Genomic DNA, 27,998 nt, shown 5'->3' on the forward strand with positions numbered 1-27,998 from the left:
TACACAGCAGGCTCTGACAGTATTGAAATGGAATTGTGAGTACTTGGACATTAAAATAATCAATAAAAACAGAATTCTTTATTGTTTTTAATGAGGGGAGGTCCAGCTCTTTCGAAGGAGTACATTTTACACTATCTGCACCTACACCAAGCTTAAAAGCACCAGTGGATATTACTACATATGACATACTCTAGATATAAAGTATTGTTTCATTCATTGTGATTTCTTCAAGAACATGAATTATGTTATACAAAATTGAATGTCAACCATTGAACACATGAACAGACAGACCTTTTAAATCTTAATGGATTCCAAGATAATGGAACTCATGACATTTATGATTCAGTGAATCCTTTTGTATATGAACACAACAGCAGACAGTAGCAATGTCACCACCCATTTCAATAATTATTTTTCATGTATCATTGCCTGTATGTTTATTCCACAGGGTAATACTTGTTGGAAGCAGCTTCTGGGCAACTTGGTTACATGCAGGTGGAAAAAAGGGAAGACCCTCCTCCAGATTGTTTTTATTTAATAGAGAGAGTACATTATATAGCACACAAAAGGTAAAAGCCAGGAATAACAAAGTCCAAATAAATACTTTGGTAACTAAAGAAATCTTTGCCACTTTGTCTATATCTCCCATCAAACATGCAAGAAAACTGAATGATGGTAGAAATTAAGTCCTGTGGTAAAGGGTGTGAGGTCCTTTCACCCTTTTTCCACCTTATAGGGAATAGGCAAGCAAATTACATTTTTAAAAATTTTAGAAAATGGATACAGAATGAATGCACAAGACAAATGTTTCAAAATGAAGATGAGCCTGAGGAAAGGATTCTAATTTAATAAATGGTATTTTTAATATGTAAATTACAACTGTTACTGGCCTTAATTCCTTGCCTGAACACCACAGATGAAAACAGTCTGTCAAAATCTAATGTCTCAATTTAGTCTTCAGAATTTGTTACAATGTGCGTAGCTTAATCATCATGATTTTATTCTGTACACTTAGCTAACAAAATGCACTGTGTCGATTGGGAGATGAATCAATACTTGCATTTCAAGTTACCAAGTAAGTGATGGAACAGGAAATTCAAATAGTATCAATTACAATCAAAGTCAGAAAGGTAACACTTTAAATATACAATTTTTTTCAACTTAAAGCTCTGACTATTCATTCTAAGTGAGATAATCTTGAAAAATTGTGATATTGTCCAGTAATTATGCACAGGACAAATGGAAAAATAAGTGTAATAAAAACAGACATTTCCAGGTATATTCCCTGGCATAAACAGAACTGTTCCATTATGAAATTTTTAAAAAAATTATGAAAGATTTATGATATTCAAAATGATTTTTTTTTTTGAAAAGCTTGCAGCATAAGAAATTGGTGGAAACCAATTTTACAGGCTGGCTTAGGTAATTACCAGAACTACACTTTTCTCTCAATGATAAAAGGCCCATCCTAACAACTCTTGGCTTATACCCATAACCGGTCCCTGTGATGGTCCACTGTGCTTTCACCCGAATAACTTCAATGTAATTCATTCTTTTCAAGCCATGGGTAGGCAGAGTCTGGCCTGTCTTCAATGATTCAGGTTCACAGGTTGTTTGAAGGCTTGTAATGAATTCTGCAGCGTTCCTTGAAGACCTTTGTAAAGTTTTAAAAAAAAATCAAATGCCTGATACTGTAATTTGCTTTAATCCTCAATTCCAATTGCAGGTCAAAGATTGCTTAATACACCACATAAAAGTTTTGATCAGCGTGACCTTGTACTGAGAAACACATTTTATGTCCTGTTCTTCACCAGCTTAAAACCAGCTTGCATGATTAATATGGGGAATAAATCTGCCTCCAGTCCCAAAATTTTGAGTAGAATATGCCAAAATCATACAGTGCAGAAACAGGTTGATTGTCCAACCAGCCCAATGAAGACCCTCATCTGGACTAGTCCCATATTCCTTGAAAGCTTTCCTTTCCAATTACCTTTTAATCTTGTTAATGTTCCTTGCCTCAACAAATTCATCTAGCTATTCACTCCACATATGGACCAACCTCTGAGTAAAAAAAGTGGCCCTTCAGATCCCTCTAACCCTGAAACCTTTTTCTCCAGTTTCTGATTTGAGGAAAAAAGATTGTGCATGTTCACCCTACCTATGCCTCTCATTCTCCTACACTCCAGTGAAGACCCTCGTAAATCTCCTCTGTGCTCTTTCCAACTCAGTTGTATTTTTTCCCTATAGCAGCGTCAACACAATCTTCCAAATGTGGCCTCATTAATAACTACAACATAACATCCCAACGTCTATGCTCAGTACCATGACTGACGAAGCCCAGCATGCCAAAAGCTGCTTTTGTGACCCTACTTTCAGGAAAGGATGTATTTGGACTCCTAGGTCCCTCTATCCTACAGTGCACCCCAGGGTCCTGCCATTCAATGTGAAAGTCCTAAGCTCAGTTGTCCTCCCAAAAAGCAACACCTTGCAATCATCCATATTTTCCTTTCCTCAGCCCTTTTCCCTATCTGATTACAATCCCTCTTCGTATCCTGACAACTGTCTTCACCATCTACAATAACTATTTTAGTATTTGCAAACTTACACTTCATCCAAGTCATTGATATAAGATGACACTTGGGAATGGGCCTAACACTGAGCCCTGGGGAAAACTGATAGTCACAAGCCTGTAGTTCAGAAAGCAAACTTCCTCCCTCTGCTGTTCCCTACTATCAAACAACTTGTGTATCCTATATAAAAGCAGAACAAAAGCGGATTCAATCTGGCTACAGTATGCACCATAATCAAGAAAGATACATCTACTCAATGTACAAGCTCGTGAGGAATTACAAAATTGGATGAACTGTTAAACGGAACACTGGAGTCAGTCGATAACAACAAAATGGTCAGTCCTTGTGAGAGGCCGAGCACAGCTCAGCTACTTCAGAATGCCCGAACCTTTGTCATAAAGGTGAGGAATGGAACTGGTACTGATGATTTGGAGGTATTTGTCTACACTACTCAAAAGCACAGAAGCAGCACAGGCTCAATATCCAAACATATGATCATAAGCGATAAGGAACAAATGCCAAACCATGAACATGCAGTTAGGGTAGCCTGGATGGAGTGTGCTTCGATCACTGCGACTGCTCGAATGGACCTGCCATTATCAATACTACATAACAACAAAGGGAAAATCTGAGCATTCTACAAAGACAGGCTTTCCTCCCATCTGTATAAACAACTTCATCTGGCTCAAGTTAAGAGACAAAGCAATATTTAGAAAACTTAATACAACTCATGGCCATTTGATTGACATTTTTATCATTCAACTCAGTATCGATTCCAACCATAACTGAAGCAGTATAGGTAAGGTAAGATGCATCTTAACAGCTCCAGGTTTTAGAACCATTAAGGTCAAGAGCAGACACAGCATCACTTGAACGTTATCCTAACTCAGAAATATGCCATCATTTCATTATTGCTGGTACACTGAATACCCCAGGTAAAACCATAAGCAATTCAAAAGTGAGTCACTTAGCTACTCATCGTTACTCTGGCATTCATTAAATTCATCCCTAATGTGGTACCTTGACACCTGCTTCCCATTGGTAACCCCCTAAGCTCTTGACCCCCTTCATATCAAAAAAAAACCTTATGGTAAACATGCTAAGCAACTGAGCCACCACAGTTCCCTTGGGTAATGGATTTCAAAAATTTACTACACTCCTCACCTTCGATCTCAATGTCTGACTCCTTCTGAGAATGTGACCCTGTATTCTCAACACTCCATACAGTCCACATCATTCCACTTCCTGCCGTCATGTGCCTGTCTACGAGCCTCTTCAACAACTGTATGTACTCGCCTCCACCACCATCCGAGGCAGTGCATTCCAGGCACCCACCACATTCTGTAAGAAGAAACTTGCCCACACCTCTCCTTTGAACTTACGCTGTATCACCTTACGTAGTTGCCCCCAAGTAGTTGATAGTTCAGCTATTCCTGAAAGATACTACGCTGTTTATCTATGCATCTCGTAATCTTATAAACCTCTATCTGATCTACCGTCAGCCTCTGCTGCTCCAGAGAAAACAACTCCAGTTTGTCCATCCTCTCCTTATAGTAATCTAGGCAGCATCCTGGTAAACCTGCAAAGCCTTGACATCCTTCCCGTAATGGGACAACCTGAAATGAATGCAGTACTCCAGATGCAGCCTAATTAGAGTTTTATAAAGCTGCAACATAACTTCCTGACTCTTGAACTCAGTTCCTTGACTAATAAAAGCATGCCATATGCCTTCTTTACCACCCTATCAATCCACGTAGCCAATTTCAAGGAACTATTGGCTTGGACTCCAGGACCCCTCTACACATCAATACTGTTAATGTTACTGCGATTAACAGTGTATTCTCCTCTTACACGTAATCTTCCAAAGCGTAACACTTCACATTTGACCAGGTTAAATTCCATCAGCTATTTCTCCACCCATATCTGTAATATGATTGATATTGTCTATATTGCTATGATCCATATCTCACTGTAACATTTGCTATTCTTCTATGCTATCCACAGCACTAACAATCTTCATATTGTTTACAAACTTACTAACCCATGCCCCTACAATTTCATCTGTCATTAGCATTGATTGCAGTACAGATCCCTGCGGAACATGACAACTTACATATCTCCAGACAGAATAAGTCCCGTTGACCACTGTCATGTCTTTTCTGCTTTCTACCACAGATATTTTCTTTCATAGACTGTAGACCAAAACGGTGTACAACATTCCAATGGTAGTTTTATCAGTGCCCTGCATAGCTGCAGATACCTTTACCCTGGCACACAAACCCTCAACCTTTTATTTGCCTTGCTAGTTGCTTGCTGCAGTTTCTGAAATTTGTGTACAAGATCGCCCACATTCCACCAAACAACCGCGCCTACAGAACCATCTGGACTGTGACATTACATACAGAAAATCCAGCACCACCTTCTGAATAACAATGAGAGCAAGACAAAACATACAGCCCTGGCGCAGTCATTTATATAGAAAGAACACGTTTTCAAAAATATCTTGTTCAATACATAACCAAATAAAATGCCATTTCTTGTGTGATGTCTAACTACAGTATTAAGGCAAAGGTATACAATACATTATTAAATAAATTGTAGAGGTACCGTTCTAACATTTAATATGCTATTTCTTCAAATAACTTTGTAAATGTTAAAATGACTACTTTGAACTCCTTTTATAATATTTTTCCCCTAGCTGAAGTATATTTGATTACTGTTAGGAATAGAGGAATCTGCAGTTTATAATCTGTGCTGAATATGTAACCTCAAAAACCAAAAGTGACTAGTTTAGACAGGCTATGGGATCTTTTGGATGTGTAAAGCCCTGGTTAAGATTGTTACTGCTATGCTGTAGATATTTTGTTTTAGCAGTCCTGTAAGAACAGTCTGTTTCACTTTCAGCATGTTTGGTTTCGAGCTAAAGATAAGAGGTTGTGATGTTCATGCTTAGGAATGTAGTGTCATCCAATTAGGATGGTGGAATCGGGAGAAGGTTCTAGAGAATGCTGGTGGAGAGGTTTGATGACACTGGTGTGGTTTGAGATCGTAGTGTCGCTGGGAGAAGACAGGAGAGAATGGCTGAGGATGTCACCCCTGTCGCACAAGGTGCTTTGTGCAGATGAATAGCTTCAAGGATCAATACTTTCGTGGGAGAGCCTGTTTGTTCGAGATGGATTACAAGCGACATTCGGAAGGAGGTGTGTCCTTTCATGCAGACCGTGGGCCAAGTGCATGACTTAAAGATAACTTCAAGATGAGCTCCAACTTGTATGCACATTTGGACTGGGTTAGCTGTAATGGGCCCTTTCTATTTTTTTTCCCTTTTTCTTTTCCTACTAACTATTCAATAAAGCAGAAATTTGTAAATATACTTTCTTTATAATTGTATGCAGTGTACGATCTATTATTTCTTGCTGATGGGTAATTCCAAGTGGGCAGCATTTACACAGTATTCGCTCAGATCATGGTTCAGGTGGGTGAGACATTCCGGGCTCCCGGGTCTGAGAAAAGTCATACTGACCTGACCCTAGATGTATGGTGTCTGAGAAAAGTGGTTTTCTGACCGCTGTCCAGTGGCTGTTAGCGAGGGGCTAAGGAGCCACATCACTAGACACACCCAGTAAAAAGGGGTTTCAGATGCAAATAAGCTTCCATATTATTTGTACATATAGAAAGGCCGGATACAGTGGACGCGGAGAGCACATTCATATAGTCGGAGAGTCTAGGATCAAAGGGCACAGCCTCAGAATAGAGTAGAGATGAAGAGGAATTTCTTTAGCCTGAGGGTTGTGAATCTGTATAATTGTTTAAAAAGGACAGGTTCATGGGCTTTTGGGCCCTTTCTGGTGGCCCATTCAGCAACAGGAGCAGGCCACAGCAACGAGGCCTCTCCCAGGTTGGCGACGCTTGTTTGAAAGTACAGAAGGGACAAGCGAGGCGGCCATTGTTGGGAGTAGGCCAGTGGTGAGAGTAGAAGTGTCAGGCTTCAGCTTGAAAGAGGTGTTGGCTGTGGGTAGGGTTCTGTTAAGGTTCTCTTTGCTGCTCTTACTGTACCTAGTGTAGTAAATGGCTGTTGTGTGTTCTTAAATGCCAGATCTTCCAGAGAACTACATCTACGTGAAGTGCATCCTGATGATGTTAGGGATCTGAAGCAGCAGCTGTATGACCTTCAGTTTTTACAGGAGTGAGGAGATAATTTATCAGAGTTGTGGGGAGGTAGTCGCTCCTAAGCTGCAGGAGGCAAGCGGCTGAGTGACTGTTAGTAGAAATGGAAACGTGAATGGGCAGTTAGCACAGAGCATCCCTGTGGCCATTCCTTTCAACAATAAGAACACAGTTTTGGATACTGTTGTGGGAGATGAGCTCCCAGGGGAATACCACAGAGATCAGGTCACTGGCACTGAGCATGGGTCCGTGGTGCAGAACGGAAAGAGAGAGAAGGAAGCAGTAGTGATAGGGGACTCAATAGTGAAGGGAATAGACAGGAGATTCTCTGTGGATGTGAATGGGACACCCGGATGGTATGTTGCCTCCCAGGTGCCAGGGTCAGGGATGCCTCAGATCGCATCCACAACATTTTGGAGAGGGAGGGACAGCAGCCAGATATCTTGGTACTTATTGGTACCAATGACATAGGAAGGAAAAGCAAGCAAGTCCCGAAAAGAGAAATTAGAGAGCTAGGTAGAAAGCTGAGGAGCAGGACCTCCAGGGTAGTAATTTCTGGATTGCCGTCTGTGCCACATGCCAGTGAGGATAGAAATAGGATGAATTGGCAGATTAATGTGTGGTTGAGAGGCTGGTGCAGGGGGAAGGCTTCTGGTTCTTAGATCCTTGGAACCTCTTCTGGGGGAGGTATAACCTGTTCAAAAGTGATGGGCTGCACTTGAACCAGATGGGGACCAATATTCTTGCGGGCCAGTGAGATACATTTTTACAGCAATTTGTCATTGAGCCTACTAGGGGATCAGCTATACTGGATTGGGCAACATGTAACAAACCGAGGGTGATTAGCAAGCTTAAGGTAAAAGAATCCTTAGGACAGTGATCACAATACGGTTAAGTTCAACTAGAAATTTGATAGGGAGAAAGTAAAGTCTGATGTAGCAGTATTTCAGTGGAGTAAAGTAAATTACAGTAGTATGAGAGAGAAGTTGGCCAAAGTAAATTGGAAGGAGATGCTGGCAAGGATGACAGCAGAGCAGCAGCGGCATGAGTTTCTGGGGAAAAACGAGGAAGGTGCAGGACAGATGTATTGTAATAAACAAGGAAATACTCAAATGGAAAAATAGTACAAGACAAGATAGGATTAAGTCAGCATGGTTTCCTTAAGGAAAAATCTCGCCTGTCAAACCTGTTGGAATTCTTCGAGGAGATTACAAGTAGGATAGATAAAAGGGATGCAGTAGGTGTTGTCTATTCGGACTTAAAGAAAGCCTTTGACATGGGGCCACACATGAGGCTGCTTACCAAGTTAAGATCCCATATTACAGCAAAGTTACTGGCATGGTTAGAGCATTGGCTGATTGGTAGGAGGCAGTAAGTGGAAATAAAAGGATCGTTTAGTGGTTGGCCGCCAGTGGCTAGTGGTGTTCTGCAGGGGTCGATGTTGGGACTGCTGCTTTTTATGCTGTATATCCACAATTTAGATGATGGCTTTGTTGCCAAGTTTGGCGATGATATGAAGATTGGTGGAGGGGCAGGTAGTGTTGGGGAAACAGGTAAGCTGCAGAAGGACTTGAACAGATTAGGAGAATGGGCAAGTAAGTGACAAATGAAATACAATGCTGGAAAATGCAGGATCATGCACTTTGGTAGAAGAATTAAATGTGCAGACTATTTTCTAAATGCGGAGAAAATCCAAAAATCTGTGATGCAAAGGGACTTGGGAGTCTTTGTGCAGAACAACCTAAAGCTTAACTTGAAGGTTGAGTTGGTGGTGAGGAAGGCAAATTCAATGTTAGCATTCATTTCAGGAGGTCTAGAATACAAGAGCAGGGATGTGATGTTGAGGTTTTATAAGGCCTCACCTTGAGTATTTTGAACAGTTTTGGGCTCCTCATCTAAGAAAAAAACTTGCCGATATTAAAGAGGGTCCAGAGGAGATTCACAAGGATGATTCAGGGAATGTAAGGGTTATCATACGAGGAACGTTTGATAGCTCTGGGTCTGTACTCGCTGGAATTTAGAAGGATGGGGGGGGCGGTTGGGATCTCACTGAAACCTTTTAAATGTTGAAAGGCCTAGACAGAGTAGATATGGAAAGGATGTTACCCATGGTGGGAGAGTCTAGGACAAGAGGGCACAACCTCAGGATAGATGGACATCCATCTAAAACAGAGATGTGGAGAAATTTCCTTAGCTAGAGGGTGGCGAATTTGTGGAATTTATTACCACAGGCAGCTTTGGAGGCCCGGTCGTTGGGTGTACTTAAGGGAGAGCTTGACAGGTTCTTGATTTGACATGGCATCCAAGGTTACGGGGAGAAGGCTGGGGAGTGGGACACAGGAGGGAAAAAAGGATCAGCCATGATTGAATGGTGGAGCAGTTCAGGCTAAATGGCCTAATTCTGCTCCTATGCCTTACGGATTTCATTGACTCAGATGGCCATGGAGGCCAAGTCATCGGGTATATTTAAAGTGGAAGTTGATAGGTTCTTGATAAGTCAGGGCGACAATGGTTACGGGGAGAAGGCAGGAGATTGTGGTTGAGAGGAATAATAAATCAGACACGAGTAGACTTGATGGGCTGAATGGCCTAGTTTTACTCCTATGTTTCATGGTATTTCATAAATCCTGTTCTCTAATACGTGCATAAAAAGAAACAGTTTCTACCTTCCAACTTCTGTCATTGATAACCTCTTCAACATTTAATTCAGACTGCATTAGTTTCAACTGAAACAAAGAAAAAAGAACAGAACATTTGGAGTGAACATTAATATTTACAGCACATTTTAACTGTAATAAATACAGAAGCTGTCAAGTGTTCACATACTGAAAAAGCATTAATCTACAGATTTGTTGATTTTTCACAGAACCTCTTCCCTCTACCTATTCCTTTCTAGTTAATAGTCAACAACTAAGAACAGCTTACAATATGATCACAAAAAACAATGTCCCCAACCTAATCAATACAATGGAAATAACACCGTTCCTTTTCATTCTTTTTAATTCTCAAAAAAAATCTGAAAAATCATTTTTAAAAATTATATTCTCAATTTGGGTTGTGTTGAAGCTACAAATGAGGTGCAAAGTAAAGATTTCTGATCCAGTCCAGTGATGTTTACCAAAAATATACACATTAATGGAGCACCTTATAACAGTTACGATTATCAATTACAAACAAACAACTTGTAAATTGGCACTATTGAACTACAGATAATCCTTTAACTGTCAACAATTTCATTTCACTGTGGTTGTTTGTTTAAAATATGGTATCTGAAACTATGTTTGATGCTTCAATGGAGTTGAAGCTTGCAAAAGAACTATTGCACCAATTGAAGCTTATAATGCTTCTTTGAAATACAAACCATCTCTACTAATTTTCGATTTACAACAACTTGCTTTCCATCATGAGTTTATAATATTCTAATTTTGTACTATTTGTTATCATTTCTGAATCCCAGATTTCCAACTGACTTCGAGTTTGTTACTGTGAAAATTCACATTTATTTTACATGCCACTTGACTGCCCAGTTCTTGTGTTTTAATTGTTTATCATATTTGATGCCAAACATTAATCTTGACAATTTACTCCATTAAATAACATTTATATCATTAAAATTTGCAAAAAGCAGTGGGCCAACAATGACTCTACAGTCTGAAAGGTATCCAAAACCCTGCTTTCTATCATGAGTTAATATTCTAAAACCATGCTGCTATTTTATTTTACACATTTCAATTTTGCTAACCAGTTTTCATTTACAGGTTTGTCAAACATCTTGTGAAAATCCATATTTACAACATCCACTGCACTCCCTTCATCAATCTCTCATGGCATGCCTCAATTTCCCAAATCGGATTCCTTTTCAAATATCTGCAGGATGACTTTGGGTCCCACAAAAGGACAAAAAACAAAATTAGTCCTGGCAATACACATATTAATATTACATTGAGTTGGTGGTGCAAAGTAGCCATGGAGCTTACACTCTAGTTACTAGGTGCAAATTAATCATGCATCGCAATTCCTGGATCTACTTTTTTAAAAAATATATCATTATATTAATCACCAGCTTAAAAAAAATTACTCGGCATTGGGCACTGTGCAATAGATCTAGGTACTCAACACTGTGCATAGTGATCTTTATGAGAAGTGGAAGGAGAATTAAACGCCAGCAGATCTGCAGCAACTGCTGCTGCAGGAGAAGGGGACAGGAGAACAAAATGGCATCTCCCTCATCCACTTGGACAAGATATTCTCTTGTTAGGATAAGAAGTACAAGATATCCTCCTCTACCAGGTCTCCCAGGGTCACAGCCAAGTAATCAATTACTATGTGCAGGTATTATACCCTACATCTTCAGTCATGTTTGATCTAAAGGTAACAATGTACACTGCTTCATAAAAACTACATCCAGACAAGTACAGTGCGCCACTCTGCAAATCACTGGTCTTGCACCTTCATGACAAATCAAATTAAGATAATAAACAAATGGAATAAAATTCTGAATTAAATCCTGACTTTCAAAGAAGAGGTTGTCTTACAGATAATGCACTCATATACCATCAGTTTTCACACTCGACCCAAACTATCCATTTTGACTTGTTAAAAAGGTTGCAATTTAAAAATATTCTGGATTTATTATTGGTAATTACTGGAAAATGACATGAAATTGAACACTAAATTTAGAACTAGGAATAATGAACTCAAGCATTACTTCAGCAACAAAATAGAATTGTACTGTGTCTTTTAAGTTTGTGTTGCATGTTGATATATTTTCTTAGAGGAGAGCTTACGTTAGTTTGTTCTTTTCGGAGTCGTTTTATTAGCGTTAAATTATCCTTGTCTTTATTCCTCTCTTCTCGTAATTTGTTCACCATACTGGAGGACTGGTTTATGCAGGTCTTTATGGCTTTTTCTCTACTGGCATGAGCTTCCTTTAGCTAAAACATACAAAACAGAAACAAAAATACACAAAATTTGCAATTATTATATGGTTGCATCAATAAATTCAACAAAGATGACAGAAATTGGTCTGGTTCACAGCTTAGTTTCATCACCCAGAGTAAATTTAAAAGAAACAAGTAAGCATATAAAAACTAAAATAGAGAATAAGTACTTCAGAGTATTTTTAAAAATTAAAATCTGGCTTTGAAGTGAGTCTTGCATGTTACATATATTCCTTAATGTACTCTTTTTCAAATTCTGCTCAGATTACTTTTTGGGTGAATCTTAGGTTAAGTCAATAGGTTTGTAGGGGAAATGGCTCTCAATATTTCCACACTAGATGTGATAACTCCTAGTTTGATAACTGTCCTGGCAGATGATCCCTCCTTGTTCATGTTCGCATGAACTTTGTTCGCATTTCCCAAAATCCATGAAGAAATGTTAGATTGATTGTGGGATTTTACAAAAGGTGACTACCAATATACAAGCAATTATTTGACCTGAATTGGTTTATTATTGATTGTACCCACAGAAAATGTCATTGACTGACTGTGTATGGCCTGGATCATCTTGATGGCCTGGTCTTTCAGAACCTGATTGCTGTTAAAGTACAGACAATGCAAACTTCCTTCTACAGTATCTGCAAAAAAATGTACATCCATAGAAGAAGTGCACTCCCCCTAGCACAGACATTACTTTTCCAATTTTTACAGGAGGTATCTCTATGCTGAGCAACTCTGCCATGTCGTGAACCATGAACTTGTCATGGTAAAATATTATTTTAATTAATCTAAACTTCTTTCACCCAAATTCTGCAAACATATAAAGTTGTTTCTTAATTGCCTGATTTAGATCCTTCTGGAATGAAGTTGAATGCAATTATAACAAGGTCAAATGATTCACAGATTTACAATTAAAATATAACAGACAAGGGCCATATCTTTCAGCTTTCTTGACATCATTCAGATAACAATGTAAAACTTAGTTTATATATCTAAATTTTAATTCAATTATACTTCTTTGATCCAGTTCATTTTATATAGCATTTGCTAAGCAGAAAAATGTCAATTAATACCAACCATAAAAACCGATTGACATTTACCAACTAATAAAAGAAACTCAAGTGAACCATCCTGGCGGATCCCCAAAAATAGACACTCAAAAACAAATTCAAACACTTAATTTGAATTTCAGACAAACATCCAAACCACACATCTCAGCTGAAGTCATATGTGCTATTGATGTCAACTATTGATGATTCTAAATCATTAACTAAACAGTTGGTTTAGTTACAATACAGCCCAATAGTCAATCAGAGCTTTGATCTTCCATCTGAAAAGGGAAAAAATTGGGGGTGAGACAAAATATACTAAAATGGAGACATTAAGGATTCCTGCAGTAGTTGAGTAATTAGCACGTTGGTTCCGTTGATGTATTTGAATAAAAAGCACTTCTGAAGTAATTGCATTATTTCTCCCTTCTTTTATAAACAGCAGGATGACCTCAATTTCCTTAGAATTTGTCAACAGTGTCAGGTGGATCTCACTCAGTCAAATTCAACAATGGCCACTGGTATCCTTATCTTCAAGCAAAAGAATAACTGAATCTCAGAATGACAGGAGTGAACACGAGGGTGTGTGAGAAAATTGATATTCTCTTACAAGTACGAAAATGATAACAGGAAAATCTCTGTAAAAAGCAACGTTACTTACTGAATGATAAAGCTCTTTGCATCTTGCACTTGCATCAATCTTCCCAGCAAAGGATGCTGTAGGGAGACTAGTATTTAATTCATGGATTATCCTATCATCAATTTGTCGCATCACCCGTAATATTTCCTATTATTGAGATAGAAAACAAAATGGTTAAATGGAGTTCAAGCACCTATAGTTGCAAGAAAAAGTTTGTGAACCCTTTGCAATTACCTGGTTTTCTGCATTACTTACCCATAAAATGTGGCCTGATCTTCACCTAAGTGAGAGGTATTGATCATGTGGATAGTCAGAGGCTTTTTCCCAGGGCTGAAATGGCTATTCGAGAGGGCACAGTTTTCAGGTGCTTAGAAGGAGGTACAGAGGAGATGTCAGGAAGTTTTTTTTTGCACAGAGAGTGGTGAGTGTGTGGAATGGGCTGCCAGCAACGGTGGTGGAGGCAGATACGATAGGGTCTTTTAAGAGACTCCTGGCTAGGTACATGGAGCTTAGAAAAATAGAGGGCTATGGGTATCCCTAGTTAATTTCTATAGTAAGGACACATTCAGCACAGCTTTGTGGGCCGAAGGGCCTGTATTGTGCTGTAGGCTTTCTATGTTTCCAAATCACAATAATAGACAAACACAATCTGCCTAAACTAATAACACACAAAGAATTGTACTTTGCATGTCTTTATTGAACACATAGGTGGTCACGCCGGGGCCAAGGGAGGCAGACAAGTGGGTCACGGTTAGGAGGGGGAAGGGGAAAAGTCAGGTGATGGGGAGTACCCCGGTGGCTGTGCCCCTTAACAATAGGTACTCCTGTTTGAGTACTGTTGGGGGGGACAGCTTACCCGGGGGAAGCGACAGTGGCCGTGCCTCCGGCACAGAGTCTGGCCCTGTAGCTCAGAAGGGTAGGGCAAGGAAGCGGAGGGCAGTTGTGATAGGGAACTCAATAGTAAGAGGGTCAGATAGGCGATTCTGTGGACGCAGTCCAGAGACCTGGATGGTAGTTTGCCTCCCTGGTGCAGGGTCCGGGATATTTCTGATCGTGTCCAAGATATCCTGAAGTGGGAGGGTGAGGAGCCAGAGGTCGTGGTACATATAGGTACCAATGACATAGGTAGGAAAAGGGATGAGGTCCTGAAAGGAGAATATAGGGAGCTAGGAAGGGAGTTGAGAAAAAGGACCGCAAAGGTAGTAATCTCGGGATTACTGCCTGTGCCACGCGACAGTGAGAGTAGGAATGCGATGAGGTGGAGGATAAATGCGTGGCTGAGGGATTGGAGCAGGGGGCAGGGATTCAAGTTTTTGGATCATTGGGACCTCTTCTGGGGCAGGCGTGACCTGTACAAAAAGGACGGGTTACACTTGAATCCTAGGGGGACCAATATCCTGGCAGGGAGATTAGCGGGGGCTACTGAGGTGACTTTAAACTAGAATGGTTGGGGGGTGGGAATCAAATTAAAGAGGCTAGGCGTGAGGAGGTTAGTTCACAACAGAGGGATGGGAACCAGTGCAGAGAGACAGAGGGGTGTAAAGTGAGGGTAGAAGCAAAAAGTATAAAGGAGAAAAGTAAAAGTGGCAGGCCGACAAATCCAGGGCAAGCATTAAAAAGGGCCACTTTTCAACATAATTGTATAAGGGCTAAGAGAGTTGTAAAAGAGCGCCTGAAGGCTTTATGTGTCAATGCAAGGGGCGTTCGTAATAAGGTGGATGAATTGAAAGTGCAGATTGTTATTAATGATTATGATATAGTTGGGATCACAGAGACATGGCTCCAGGGTGACCAGGGATGGGAGCTCAACGTTCAGGGATATTCAATATTCAGGAGGGATAGACGTGAAGGAAGGGGAGGTGGGGTGGCGTTGCTGGTTAAAGAAGAGATTAACGCAATAGAAAGGAAGGACATAAGCCGGGAAGATGTGGAATCGATATGGGTAGAGCTGCGTAACACTAAGGGGCAGAAGACGCTGGTGGGAGTTGTGTACAGGCCACCTAACAGTAGTAGTGAGGTCGGAGATGGTATTAAACAGGAAATTAGAAATGTGTGCAATAAAGGAACAGCAGTTATAATGGGTGACTTCAATCTACATGTAGACTGGGTGAACCAAATTGGTAAAGGTGCTGAGGAAGAGGATTTCTTGGAATGTATGTGGGATGGTTTTTTGAACCAACATGTCGAGGAACCAACTAGAGAGCAGGCTATTCTGGACTGGGTTTTGAGCAATGAGGAAGGGTTAATTAGCGATCTTGTCGTGAGAGGCCCCTTGGGTAAGAGTGACCATAATATGGTGGAATTCTTCATTAATATGGAGAATGAGATAGTTAATTCAGAAACAAAGGTTCTGAACTTAAAGAGGGGTAACTTTGAAGGTATGAGACGTGAATTAGCTAAGATAGACTGGCAAATGACACTTAAAGGTTGCATGGATGAACTACAACAATTGTTCATCCCAGTTTGGCAAAAGAATAAATCAAGGAAGGTAGTGCACCCGTGGCTGACAAGAGAAATTAGGGATAGTATCAATTCCAAAGAAGTAGCATACAAATTAGCCAGAGAAAGTGGCTCACCTGAGGACTGGGAGAAATTCAGAGTTCAGCAGAGGAGGACAAAGGGCTTAATTAGGAAGGGGAAAAAAGATTATGAGAGAAAACTGGCGGGGAACATAAAAACGGACTGTAAAAGCTTTTATAGATATGTAAAAAGGAAAAGACTGGTAAAGACAAATGTAGGTCCCCTGCAGACAGAAACAGGTGAATTGATTATGGGGAGCAAGGACATCGCAGACCAATTGAATAATTACTTTGGTTCTGTCTTCACTAAGGAGGACATAAATAATCTTCCAGAAATAGTAAGGGACAGAGGGTCCAGTGAGATGGAGGAACTGAGTGAAATACATGTTAGTAGGGAAGTGGTGTTAGGTAAATTGAAGGGATTGAAGGCAGATAAATCCCCAGGGCCAGATGGTCTGCATCCCAGAGTGCTTAAGGAAGTAGCCCAAGAAATAGTGGATGCATTAGTGATAATTTTTCAAAACTCGTTAGATTCTGGACTAGTTCCTGAGGATTGGAGGGTGGCTAATGTAACCCCACTTTTTAAAAAAGGAGGGAGAGAGAAACCGGGGAATTATAGACCGGTTAGCCTAACGTCGGTGGTGGGGAAACTGCTGGAGTCAGAGTTATCAAGTATGTGATAACAGCACATTTGGAAAGCGGTGAAATGATCGGACAAAGTCAGCATGGATTTGTGAAAGGAAAATCATGTCTGATGAATCTCATAGAAATTTTTGAGGATGTAACTAGTAGAGTGGATAGGGGAGAACCAGTGGATGTGGTATATTTGGATTTTCAAAAGGCTTTTGACAAGGTCCCACACAGGAGATTAGTGTGCAAACTTAAAGCACACGGTATTGGGGGTAAGGTATTGGTGTGGGTGGAGAATTGGTTAGCAGACAGGAAGCAAAGAGTGGGAATAAACAGGACCTTTTCAAAATGGCAGGCGGTGACTAGTGGGGTACCGCAAGGCTCAGTGCTGGGACCCCAGTTGTTTACAATATATATTAATGACTTGGATGAGGGAATTAAATGCAGCATCTCCAAGTTTGCGGATGACACGAAGCTGGGTGGCAGTTTTAGCAGTGAGGAGGATGCTAAGAGGATGCAGGGTGACTTGGATAGGTTGGGTGAGTGGGCAAACTCATGGCAGATGCAATTTAATGTGGATAAATGTGAAGTTATCCACTTTGGTGGCAAAAATAGGAAAACAGATTATTATCTGAATGGTGGCCGATTAGGAAAAGGGGAGGTGCAACGAGACCTGGGTGTCATTATACACCAGTCATTGAAAGTGGGCATGCAGGTACAGCAGGCGGTGAAAAAGGCGAATGGTATGCTGGCATTTATAGCGAGAGGATTCGAGTACAGGAGCAGGGAGGTACTACTGCAGTTGTACAAGGCCTTGGTGAGACCACACCTGGAGTATTGTGTGCAGTTTTGGTCCCCTAACCGGAGGAAAGACATCTTTGCCATAGAGGGAGTACAAAGAAGGTTCACCAGATTGATTCCTGGGATGGCAGGACTTTCATATGAAGAAAGACTGGATGAATTGGGCTTGTACTTGTTGGAATTTAGAAGATTGAGGGGGGATCTGATTGAAACGTATAAGATCCTAAAGGGATTGGACAGGCTAGATGCAGGAAGATTGTTCCCGATGTTGGGGAAGTCCAGAACGAGGGGTCACAGTTTGAGGATAGAGGGGAAGCCTTTTAGGACCGAGATTAGGAAAAACTTCTTCACACAGAGAGTGGTGAATCTGTGGAATTCTCTGCCACAGGAAACTGTTGAGGCCAGTTCATTGGCTATATTTAAGAGGGAGTTAGATATGGCCCTTGTGGCTACGGGGGTCAGGGGGTATGGAGGGAAGGCTGGGGCGGGGTTCTGAGTTGGATGATCAGCCATGATCATAATAAATGGCGGTGCAGGCTCGAAGGGCCGAATGGCCTACTCCTGCACCTATTTTCTATGTTTCTATGTTTCTATTTACAGTCCAGGTTGGAAAAAGTATGTGAACCTTTACACTTAATAAGTTGTATTTAATAACTTTCGTATTTAAGAACCTCCTTTAGCAGCAGCAACCTTCACCAAATGTTTCCTGTAGCTGCTGATCAGACTTGCATAATGGCGAGGAGGAATTTTAGACCATTCCTCCATGCAAAACTGTATCAGTTCATCAATATTTCTGGGCTACCTTGTGTGAACAGACCTCTTCAGGTCATGCCATAGCATTTCAAGTAGGTTAAGGTCTGGGCTCTGACTTGACCATTCCAAATCATACATTTTTTTCTTTTTAAACCATTTTTGCTCTTGTGTTTTAGAACATTGTCTTGCTGCATCATGCAACTTCTATTACGCTTCAGGTGACAGACCACCACCCTGACATTCTCCTGTAAAATGTCTTGATTCAATTTGGAATTCATTGTTCCTTCAACCATTGTAAGCTGTCCAGGTCCTGAGGCAACAAAGCAGTCCCAAACCATGATGCTCTTTCCATCAGGCTTCACAGTTGGGATGAGGTTTTGGTGTTGGTCTGCAGTGCCCTTTTTCCTCCAAACATAGCAGTGTGCATTTCTGTCTAAAAGTTCAACTTTTGTCTCATCAGTCCACAGAACAATGTCCCTGAAGCATTGTGGAACAATTAGGTGGTCTTTTGCAAGCTGGGATGTGCAGCAATGTTTTTTTAGGAGAGCAGTGGTTTCTTCAGTGGTATCCCTCTATGAACACCATTCTTGTTCAGTGTTTTTCTTATAGTGGACATATGAACAGAGACTTTAGCAAGTTCTAGAGATTTCTGCAGCTGTTTTGCTGTTCCTTGGATTCTTTTTCACCTCCTTCAGCAGTGCATGTTGTGCTCTTGGTGTGATCTTTACAGGACACCCACTCCTAGGGAGAGCAGCAACAGTACTGAATTTCCTCCATTTGTAAACAATTTCTCTTCCCGTGGACTAATGAACACTCAAGTCTTTAAAAATGCTTTGTAGCCTTTTCTAGCTTCATGCGTCTCTACAATTCTTCTAAGGTCCTCTGAAAGTTGTTTTGATTGAGGAATGGTGCACATAAACAGATCTTTCTTGAGAACAGCATGCTGTGTCAGTAACCTGACTTTGTGTGCCTTTTTCATAGGGCAGGGCACCTCTCCAACCCACACCTCCAATCTCATCTTATTGATTGGGACACCTGACTCCAAATAGCTTTTGTAGAATGCATTACCCCAGAGGTTCACATACTTTTTAGACTGTGATTGTTTAAATGGTGTACTCTGTATTGATGAGAAGTATAATTGTTTGTGTTTTATTAGTTTATGCAGATTGTGTTTGTCTATTATTGTGACTTAGTTGAAGATCAGACCACATTTTGAGTAATTAATGCAGTAAACCAGGTAATTGCAAAGAGTTAACTTGCAACAGTATGTAACGACCTGTCATGACCCACCAGTCACAAAATGTATCAGTATCTAATAGAGAAATGATGACCTCATTGGAGTATCTGCAACACTGGGCAACATAACTTAGGAAAGATGTCAAGGTCTTGGGGAAGGTGCAAGGTATAGAATGGTACTAAAGATGAGAGATTAGAATTACATAGACTAAAAATTTTAGGATTGTTCTTAGAACATTTAGAAAATATTAAGAGAGAGAGGGAAGAATAAAGTGATGATAATATTAAGCTTGATGAAATAAAAATGATAAATAATTTCCAGTGGCCTGGCTAAAGTAACTAAAGAATACACATTTAAAACACAGAATGAGAGACTTGTGAAGATAAATTCTGCGCTGGTCTGGTGATACAGCATGTAGAGCTTTAACTGGATAATGCAGGTGGAACCAACGTAAGCATCTGGGTCTAGAAAGAATGGTTTTGCAAGGAACATAGTTTAAGGGAAAAAAAAATCATATCTAAGTTATGACTAGCCTGACAGTTATTCCGGGCAGAGGCCGACCAATTAAAGTTACACCGAACCTTACCACTAACGTGCACCACCTTCCTTTTCCTCCACCTTACATAAATGATGGCAGGATGTGGAACTAGAGAATGACCTTTAGGTAACGAGAGCCTCTTTTTGTAGTGCAGATGGTGATCATCAAATAACCAGTGAAATGTTGTCTTTGAACTTACAGTACATTGATGGTTAATAGTAATACAAACATGGCCCAATGAAGGAAAAGCAGGGCCACAAGGTTGCAGATCTGGGCCCCCGGATGCTGTTTGCAAACATCTTCCATTGCACTCTCGCAAGCCCATGTGTATGACAATTTTACAATCAATCCTTCCCTAACTACTTCCTGTTCACTGTCCACCAGATCTGTAAACGTTACCCATCCTATTCAGACCATTGTCATTGGACTGAACTATCCTACCAAAGGTGTTAACAGAAATAACCTTCTACACTTAAAATCTACCTCCCCTGTTGCACCACACCAGGCTAATCTATTTAGACTCGCTCTTCTAAATTTGAGATCCCTTTCAAGTAAGAGTTTTATCTTAAGTTATTTTATTACCTCTTCAGACCGCAATTTTATGTTCTTAACTGAGACCTGCTTAAAGCCAAATGAATATCTGAATGGTGTCTCCCCGACTATGACAATTTCAGTGTACCAAGGCCCATTGGCTGAGGTGGCAAGATTGCCACCGAGTTCAAAAAGCATTTTAGTTGCAATCTACCGTCTGTCAACAATTTTTCAAGTTTTAAGGTACATATGTTTTAAAATTTGTAGTACGGACACTGTCCTCTGCGTCATCATTTATCGCTGTCCTAAGTTCAGCGCCTGTTGACTACAACAGGATTCTCATCTCTGGCAATTTCAATATTCATATTAATTATCTCTCAAATGTGAACACTACGGCAGCTGAGTTCAGGAGCTTGCTGGATAACTCAAATCTTTCCCAGCGTGTCACTGAGCGCACCCATTGACTTGGAAATAGTCATAGTCATAGTCATACTTTATTGATCCCCGGGGAAACTGGTTTTTGTTAGTTGCACCATACATAATAATTAGTAATAGAACCATAAACAGTTAAATAGTGATATGTAAATTATGCCCATAAATTATGAAATAAGTCCAGGACCAGCCTATTGGTTCAGGGTGTCTGACCCTCCAAGGGAGGGGTTGTAAAGTTTGATGGCCACAGGCAGGAATGACTTCCTATGACGCTCTGTGCTGCATCTCAGTGGAATGAGTCTCTGGCTGAATGTACTCCTGTGCCCACCCAGTACATCAGGTAGTGGATGGGAGACATTGACCAAGATGGCATGCAACTTAGACAGCATCTTCTTTTCAGATACCACCATGAGAGAGTCCAGTTCCATCCCCACAACATCACTGGCCTTACGAATGAGTTTGTTGATTCTGTTGGTGTCTGCTACCCTCAGCCTGCTGCCCAAGCACACAACAGCAAACATGATAGCACTGGCCACCACAGACTCGTAGAACATCCTCAGCATCGTCCGGCAGATGTTAAAGGACCTCAGTCTCCTCAGGAAATAGAGACGGCTCTGACCCTTCTTGTAGACAGCCTCAGTGTTCTTTGACCAGTCCAGTTTATTGTCAATTCAAGTGTTCTTTGACCAGTCCAGTTTATTGTCAATTTGCTGCACTGGACTTAGTAATGACATAGGCGTTAAATATTATCAATGGCTCTCAGTCTGATACCAGTATCTCTGATCATTTCTCTGTGCTTTTTGATGCCTCCTGCCTGTAACCAAGACCATGAAAAAACTGCAGTTTAAAAAATGGTTTCTTGATGATGCGGTGCAACTTAAATTCTCTGAGCTGGCTAGTTTATCTGACCCACGCGACCTAAACTGCTCAGTAAATAAAATGGTTGATTCTTTTAACAGTAACTTTGCAAATATTATTAAACACGGTGACCCCACATAGGGTTAAAAAGAAACCACCGAGCGAAGCATTGCCATGGTTAAACAATTCTGTCCGCAAGTTCGAGAGGTCATGCAGAGAGGCTGACAGAAAATGGAGGAAAACTGGGCTCAAGTCCACTGTAATATTTTCAAGGAAGAACTAGCCTCCTATAATGCTGCTATACACTCTGCAAAAAGAGCCCATTTTTCCAAGATATGTACTCAGAAGCATCTGTCACAAAATGTGAAGAATTCACAATATTTTTAACAATATGATTATCTCCATTAGGGAGAGTATAGCTACAGATACTGGTAACCTCTATAGTCAACCGTGTAAAAAGATGTCAACCAGGTCAAAATTTACACGTACTTCCAATTCAGAATATTATAATATTATAATGAAGCGTAAACTTGCTGGCTCAACCCTGTCCCTACCACAACACTTAAAAAATTATTAACATTCTCGGCATCCATTATTAAGGGCCCCCATCACCCATGACCATTGATTTTAAAGTTTTCTTACTCGTTTTTAAAACTCTCAATGGTCTAGAACCAGAGCACATCACTGAATCATTTTCATTTTATAGTCTCGCTCCAGCTCTCAGGTGTCTTTTTCTGTCATATTTCTTAAATTTAAACAATCTCCCTCGAAAGATAATTGGCAGGTTCTTTTTTGAACTCTGCTCCTAAAATGTGGAACTCAATACTTAAAATCATTAGGGATGCAGACTCAATGAACACTTTTAAACACCAGGTCAAAACCTATTTATTTAACTTTGCATTTAACTAACATCTTTTTGTCTTTTATTTTCATGTTTGCACCTTATTCCAAAGTAAAGCACTTTGAACTCCATTTTCTGTATGAAAAGTGACTCATGATCACATCTGACTGATGTAGTAAGATTTGTGTTCAGAGCCAATATTAAAAACTCTTATGCTTTCTTTCTAATTGTTTTGCAATCTCTCGAGAGACACAATACATCCAAAGAAACTACAGATCAATGCAATATGACTTGATTTGTGCCAGTAATTTCAATCGCATTACTGTTAAGTAATGAAACAAACAGATATACAGAACTGGGAGAAACAAGGTCTTGTATGGGTATACTGAGTTCTTGACACAGTAAAAAATGGATTACAAAAAAATTAAACTGAAATGTAACTCAACAGAACTAGTACATAATATGAAGAGAATGACGTTCATTTTTTTTACAATGATACAAACATAGAAACAAATGACCTTTTATTACATATAGGCATTATTTTCTAATCTCAGCATCCCAACTTTGGCATGTCAGGGTCATTTCTCAATGCTTTACTCATTTTCTCTATGTTGCCTTGTTGATCAGAACAAACATCAGAATAACGGTTGCCAACAATATGCCGTTTTGCTGCAAACTTGAAATCAGCTAACATCTAGCACATGGTAGCAGTGAAATGTGTATCAGCAGCTGTTTTAAAAAAGGCAAGAACTCTATAGAGAGAAAAATGAGGTTTCAGGCTTTCCTGGCCTCACCACCTCACTAAAGAATCTAAAGTTTCATCCACTGTTGCTATCAATTTCCACCATGCTCTCACTATTACTGGGATGTCTTCCAACTCTTCCCTTCTTTTCCTTAACTTTACCCAGTTTCAGAGGAGAGGTTAACATCTTGTGGCCATTACTAACACATGGACTCCCACTGTTAACCTGGCTACAGTTCCTCCCACTCTGCTCCTTGCAAGCACAATGTTCTGTTCTCCCAGTCTGTCCACTACAACTGTTCTAGTGGTGTTTCCATCCAGATAATGCTTCTGATCAATCATTTTTTTTTTGCTCATCCAGTGTGATCAGTAGAGCTCTCAATAGTGTCTATTTCGTTGCCTACATGCCTGGTCTCACTGTCACTCATCACATCAGAATACAGATGGGGTCCTCCTTATTATCACCTTCCATGCTTGCAGCCTCCACATTCAATAGGTCACCTTATAACTTCTGGTACCTAGTACCAAAATGTTCCTCTACACTACCCTGCTCTCCAGAACAGGCAGACTCACTTTTCCATCACCAACTATACCAATCATTACTATAGAAATTGCAGAGATTCAACACCTGCCCTTTAACGTCCCACTTCTTGTCAGCCAAGGCTCTAAACACTCATTGCAGATGAAACAGCTACTTTTCTTTATTTCTAGATTAAAATTCAAGTGTTCATAAGACTGATGGCATATGGAAAGAAACTGTTCTTGTACCCATTTGTCCTGGCATACAGTGATCTAAAGCGCCTACCTGTTTCAACTCCTTCCTTCTGGTAGGCGCTTTAGATCACTGTATACCAGGACAAATAGGTACAAGAACAGTTTCTTTCCGTATGCCATCAGTCTTATGAACACTTGAATTTTAGTCTATTATAAACCAAGTCCACCTGTACATACACAGGTATACCTCATTGTATATAGTTCATGATTATTTGCACTATTGTTTTGTTTGCTTTTTGATTCTGTACAACGAGAGCTCAGGGAAACCGGCATCAAATTCCCTGTATGGGTCCACATACTTGGCGATAATAAAGGATTCTGATTCTGATTCCTATTTGACACACTGCAACCGATACTTAAAACATGGCCTCCACACTGGGGAAACCAAATGCACAGTCCAAAACTGGTGTCAGAACTTTGTAAGTTTCAACTTGATCCTTTCTCATTCTTCTAAACTGAAGTGAATACAAAATTATTGGACTTAATCACACCTCATACAGAATTACTGCCATCCCAAGAATCAAAGTTCAAAGTAGAGTGGATTCCTGCTAATTGGGCTATCGGTTATTATTTGGGACACTACGCTGCTTAAATGAGGGAGGAGACTGTTGCCAAACAATTTCTAACTAATGCCAGCCGCTTGCAGTTGCGTGGCCGTTTAGACACTACACTGTACTTTGAGTGAACAGTTTTAAAGTGTCAGTTGTGTATGATTGTGTTCAAAAAGCAGCAATTTTTGTCACTGATAGTTGGCAAGAAAAGGAGGGAGAGAGAAACCGGGGAATTATAGACCGGTTAGCCTAACATCGGTGGTGGGGAAACTGCTGGAGTCAGTTATCAAGGATGTGACAACAGCACATTTGGAAAGCGGTGAAATGATCGGACAAAGTCAGCATGGATTTGTGAAAGGAAAATCATGTCTGACGAATCTCATAGAATTTTTTGAGGATGTAACTAGTAGAGTGGATAGGGGAGAACCAGTGGATGTGGTATATTTGGATTTTCAAAAGGCTTTTGACAAGGTCCCACACAGGAGATTAGTGTGCAAACTTAAAGCACATGGTATTGGGGGTAAGGTATTGGTGTGGGTGGAGAATTGGTTAGCAGACAGGAAGCAAAGAGTGGGAATAAACGGGGCCTTTTCAGAATGGCAGGCGGTGACTAGTGGGGTACCGCAAGGCTCAGTGCTGGGACCCCAGTTGTTTACAATATATATTAATGACTTGGATGAGGGAATTAAATGCAGCAACTCCAAGTTTGCGGATGACACGGAGCTGGGTGGCAGTGTTAGCAGTGAGGAGGATGCTAAGAGGATGCAGGGTGACTTGGATAGGTTGGGTGAGTGGGCAAATTCATGGCAGATGCAATTTAATGTGGATAAATGTGAAGTTATCCACTTTGGTGGCAAAAATAGGAAAACAGATTATTATCTGAATGGTGGCCGATTGGGAAAAGGGGAGGTGCAACAAGACCTGGGTGTCATTATACACCAGTCATTGAAAGTGGGCATGCAGGTACAGCAGGCGGTGAAAAAGGCGAATGGTATGCTGGCATTTATAGCGAGAGGATTCGAGTACAGGAGCAGGGAGGTACTACTGCAGTTGTACAAGGCCTTGGTGAGACCACACCTGGAGTATTGTGTGCAGTTTTGGTCCCCTAATCTGAGGAAAGACATCTTTGCCATAGAGGGAGTACAAAGAAGGTTCACCAGATTGATTCCTGGGATGGCGGGACTTTCATATGAAGAAAGACTGGATGAATTGGGCTTGTACTCGTTGGAATTTAGAAGATTGAGGGGGGATCTGATTGAAACGTATAAGATCCTAAAGGGATTGGACAGGCTGGATGCAGGAAGATTGTTCCCGATGTTGGGGAAGTCCAGAACGAGGGGTCACAGTTTGAGGATAGAGGGGAAGCCTTTTAGGACCGAGATTAGGAAAAACTTCTTCACACAGAGAGTGGTGAATCTGTGGAATTCTCTGCCACAGGAAACTGTTGAGGCCAGTTCATTGGCTATATTTAAGAGGGAGTTAGATATGGCCCTTGTGGCTATGGGGGTCAGGGGGTATGGAGGGAAGGCTGGGGCGGGGTTCTGAGTTGGATGATCAGCCATGATCATAATATAAATGGCGGTGCAGGCTCGAAGGGCCGAATGGCCTACTCCTGCACCTATTTTCTACGTTTCTATGTTTCTAAGAAATAAGCAGTAAGACAATTCAGAACTGTTTTGCTCGCTTCGGTTTCAAGCATTCAGGCTTGGAGATGCCAGAGATGGCAGGAGTTAAAATGAAACCATTTTACTTCAGCAAGTTAAGAACTACAAAGAATTTGAAGGTATCAACAATCATCTTTAAAGTTACAATGAAAACAAAGATTTGGAAGATTGCTTTGACAGCACTGTGTGAAGGCAGTCTATTATCTGCACTAGGTATCTGTGCTGATTTTAAGTCAAAAGAACACGATGCACATAAATTCCTCTGTTGATAAGTATTAGGAACTAATACTGTTTTATCATACTGTCGTATTAATAGTGCTCTAATTTGTTCTGATTTCATTTAAGTGCATAATTTGTTACTCAGATTGTCTTTTTCAAATCTTTTAAACTATTTCCATGAAATTTCAGCTAATTGGAACAGCCACATAATTGGACCAAAATGTACTGGTCCGCATGTATCCCAAATAACCAGAGTCCACTGTACTTCAAAGTAACTTTATTACCAAAGTACATATATGTCACAGTATACTACACTGAGATTCATTTATTGCAGGTATTGACAGTAGAACAAAGAAATACAATAGAATTAAAGACAAATTACACACAAAGACTGACAATCAACCAATGTGCAAAAGACAACCTGTGCAAAATAAATAAATAAATAATGATAACTTGAGTTATAGAGTCCTTGAAAGTGAGTCTATTGGTTAATGAATCAGTTCACAGTTGAGGTACTTGAAGTTAACCACTCTGGTTCAGGAGCCCGGTAGTTGCAGGGTGCAACTTTTCCTGAACCTGGTAGTGAGGGACCTAAGGCTCCTGCCCAATGGCAGCAACAAGAACAGAACATGGCCTGGATAGTGGTGGTCATTGAAGATAGACACTGCTTTCTTGTGGCAGTGCTCCTTTAAGTGTGCTCAACTGTGAGGAGGCCTTTGCCTGTAATGGACTGGGCTGTATCCACCACTTTGTAGGCTTTTCCGTTCTTGGGCATTGGTGTTTCCATGCCAGGCTGAGATACAATTAGTCAGTACCTGAAGATTACCTTCAGTCCGGCCTGCTGAGTATCGCCAACTTTTTGAGGTTTCATTTCAGATTTTCCTTTTTGTGTTTTTTGCAGCTTTGATTTTTTTTCACATACTTGCACACGTCTCTAACTATTCCTGAATCGGACGAAAGGTCATTGACCTGAAACACATGAATAACTTCTTTCTCCACAGACACCCCCCCCCCCAACTCTCCACCCTCAGCCTTTGCCAGTGACCTGTCTAGGGTCGAATGCAGGGAACGGGGTGAGCGCTCAGCTACTGGCGCCGCTGCCGCTGCCGCCGCCGCCGCCGGTGCTCAGCCCGCGGCGGCCGCTGCCGTCCCGTGAAGGGCGCACGCCGCTAACGCGGCGGGCATCAGCCCCAGTGTCACTGATGTATGCTGATCTCGGTCCCGGGGTAGGCCACCTCCCTCATTACCTACTCTCTCATTCACACCCTCCCCTCTTCCCTCCTCACCTGAAATTCCGAGAAATCCTGGCAACTCGGCTCCTCTCTGGGGGCCGCCATCTTCCCGCCGCCGCTTCAGGACCCGAGCCGAGCCAAATTGTCCTGTTTACCGCCTGTGCGCTATGCAGCCATCGATAGCATTTTAACCCCAGGGATAACATCGCAAACCCCACCAACAAACTTATTTCAGATTTTTATTAAATGTTATCAATGCCCGCGGATCGACAGGTTATATTTACTTATAATTAACACGGTATTACTCCTG

The 27,998-nt window shown here is 40.9% G+C and overlaps 1 protein-coding gene across 3 annotated transcripts; it reads right to left on the minus strand.

Annotated features, from left to right (window-relative positions):
• Positions 1-79: 79 nt before the first annotated feature.
• mix23 (mitochondrial matrix import factor 23) lies at positions 80-27,822 on the minus strand. Of its 3 annotated transcripts, none has more exons than XM_063050661.1 (5): positions 27,283-27,429; positions 13,388-13,513; positions 11,525-11,671; positions 9,404-9,463; positions 82-1,654 (listed from the first exon to the last, which is right to left on the minus strand). In XM_063050661.1, the coding sequence occupies exons 1-5, from the start codon at positions 27,325-27,327 to the stop codon at positions 1,604-1,606; spliced, it is 429 nt and encodes a 142-aa protein (XP_062906731.1). In that variant the 5' UTR covers positions 27,328-27,429; the 3' UTR covers positions 82-1,603. The 3 variants fall into 3 exon arrangements, with proteins under 3 accessions (XP_062906732.1, XP_062906731.1, XP_062906730.1); XM_063050660.1 differs by lacking the exon at positions 27,283-27,429 and adding an exon at positions 27,743-27,822 and having other exon boundaries at positions 86-1,654; XM_063050662.1 differs by lacking the exons at positions 9,404-9,463; positions 27,283-27,429 and adding an exon at positions 27,743-27,822 and having other exon boundaries at positions 80-1,654.
• Between the last annotated feature and the right edge of the window lie 176 nt (positions 27,823-27,998).

The sequence above is a fragment of the Mobula hypostoma genome, chromosome 6 (genome assembly GCF_963921235.1).
Source record: "Mobula hypostoma chromosome 6, sMobHyp1.1, whole genome shotgun sequence".
Lineage (NCBI taxonomy): Eukaryota > Metazoa > Chordata > Chondrichthyes > Myliobatiformes > Myliobatidae > Mobula > Mobula hypostoma.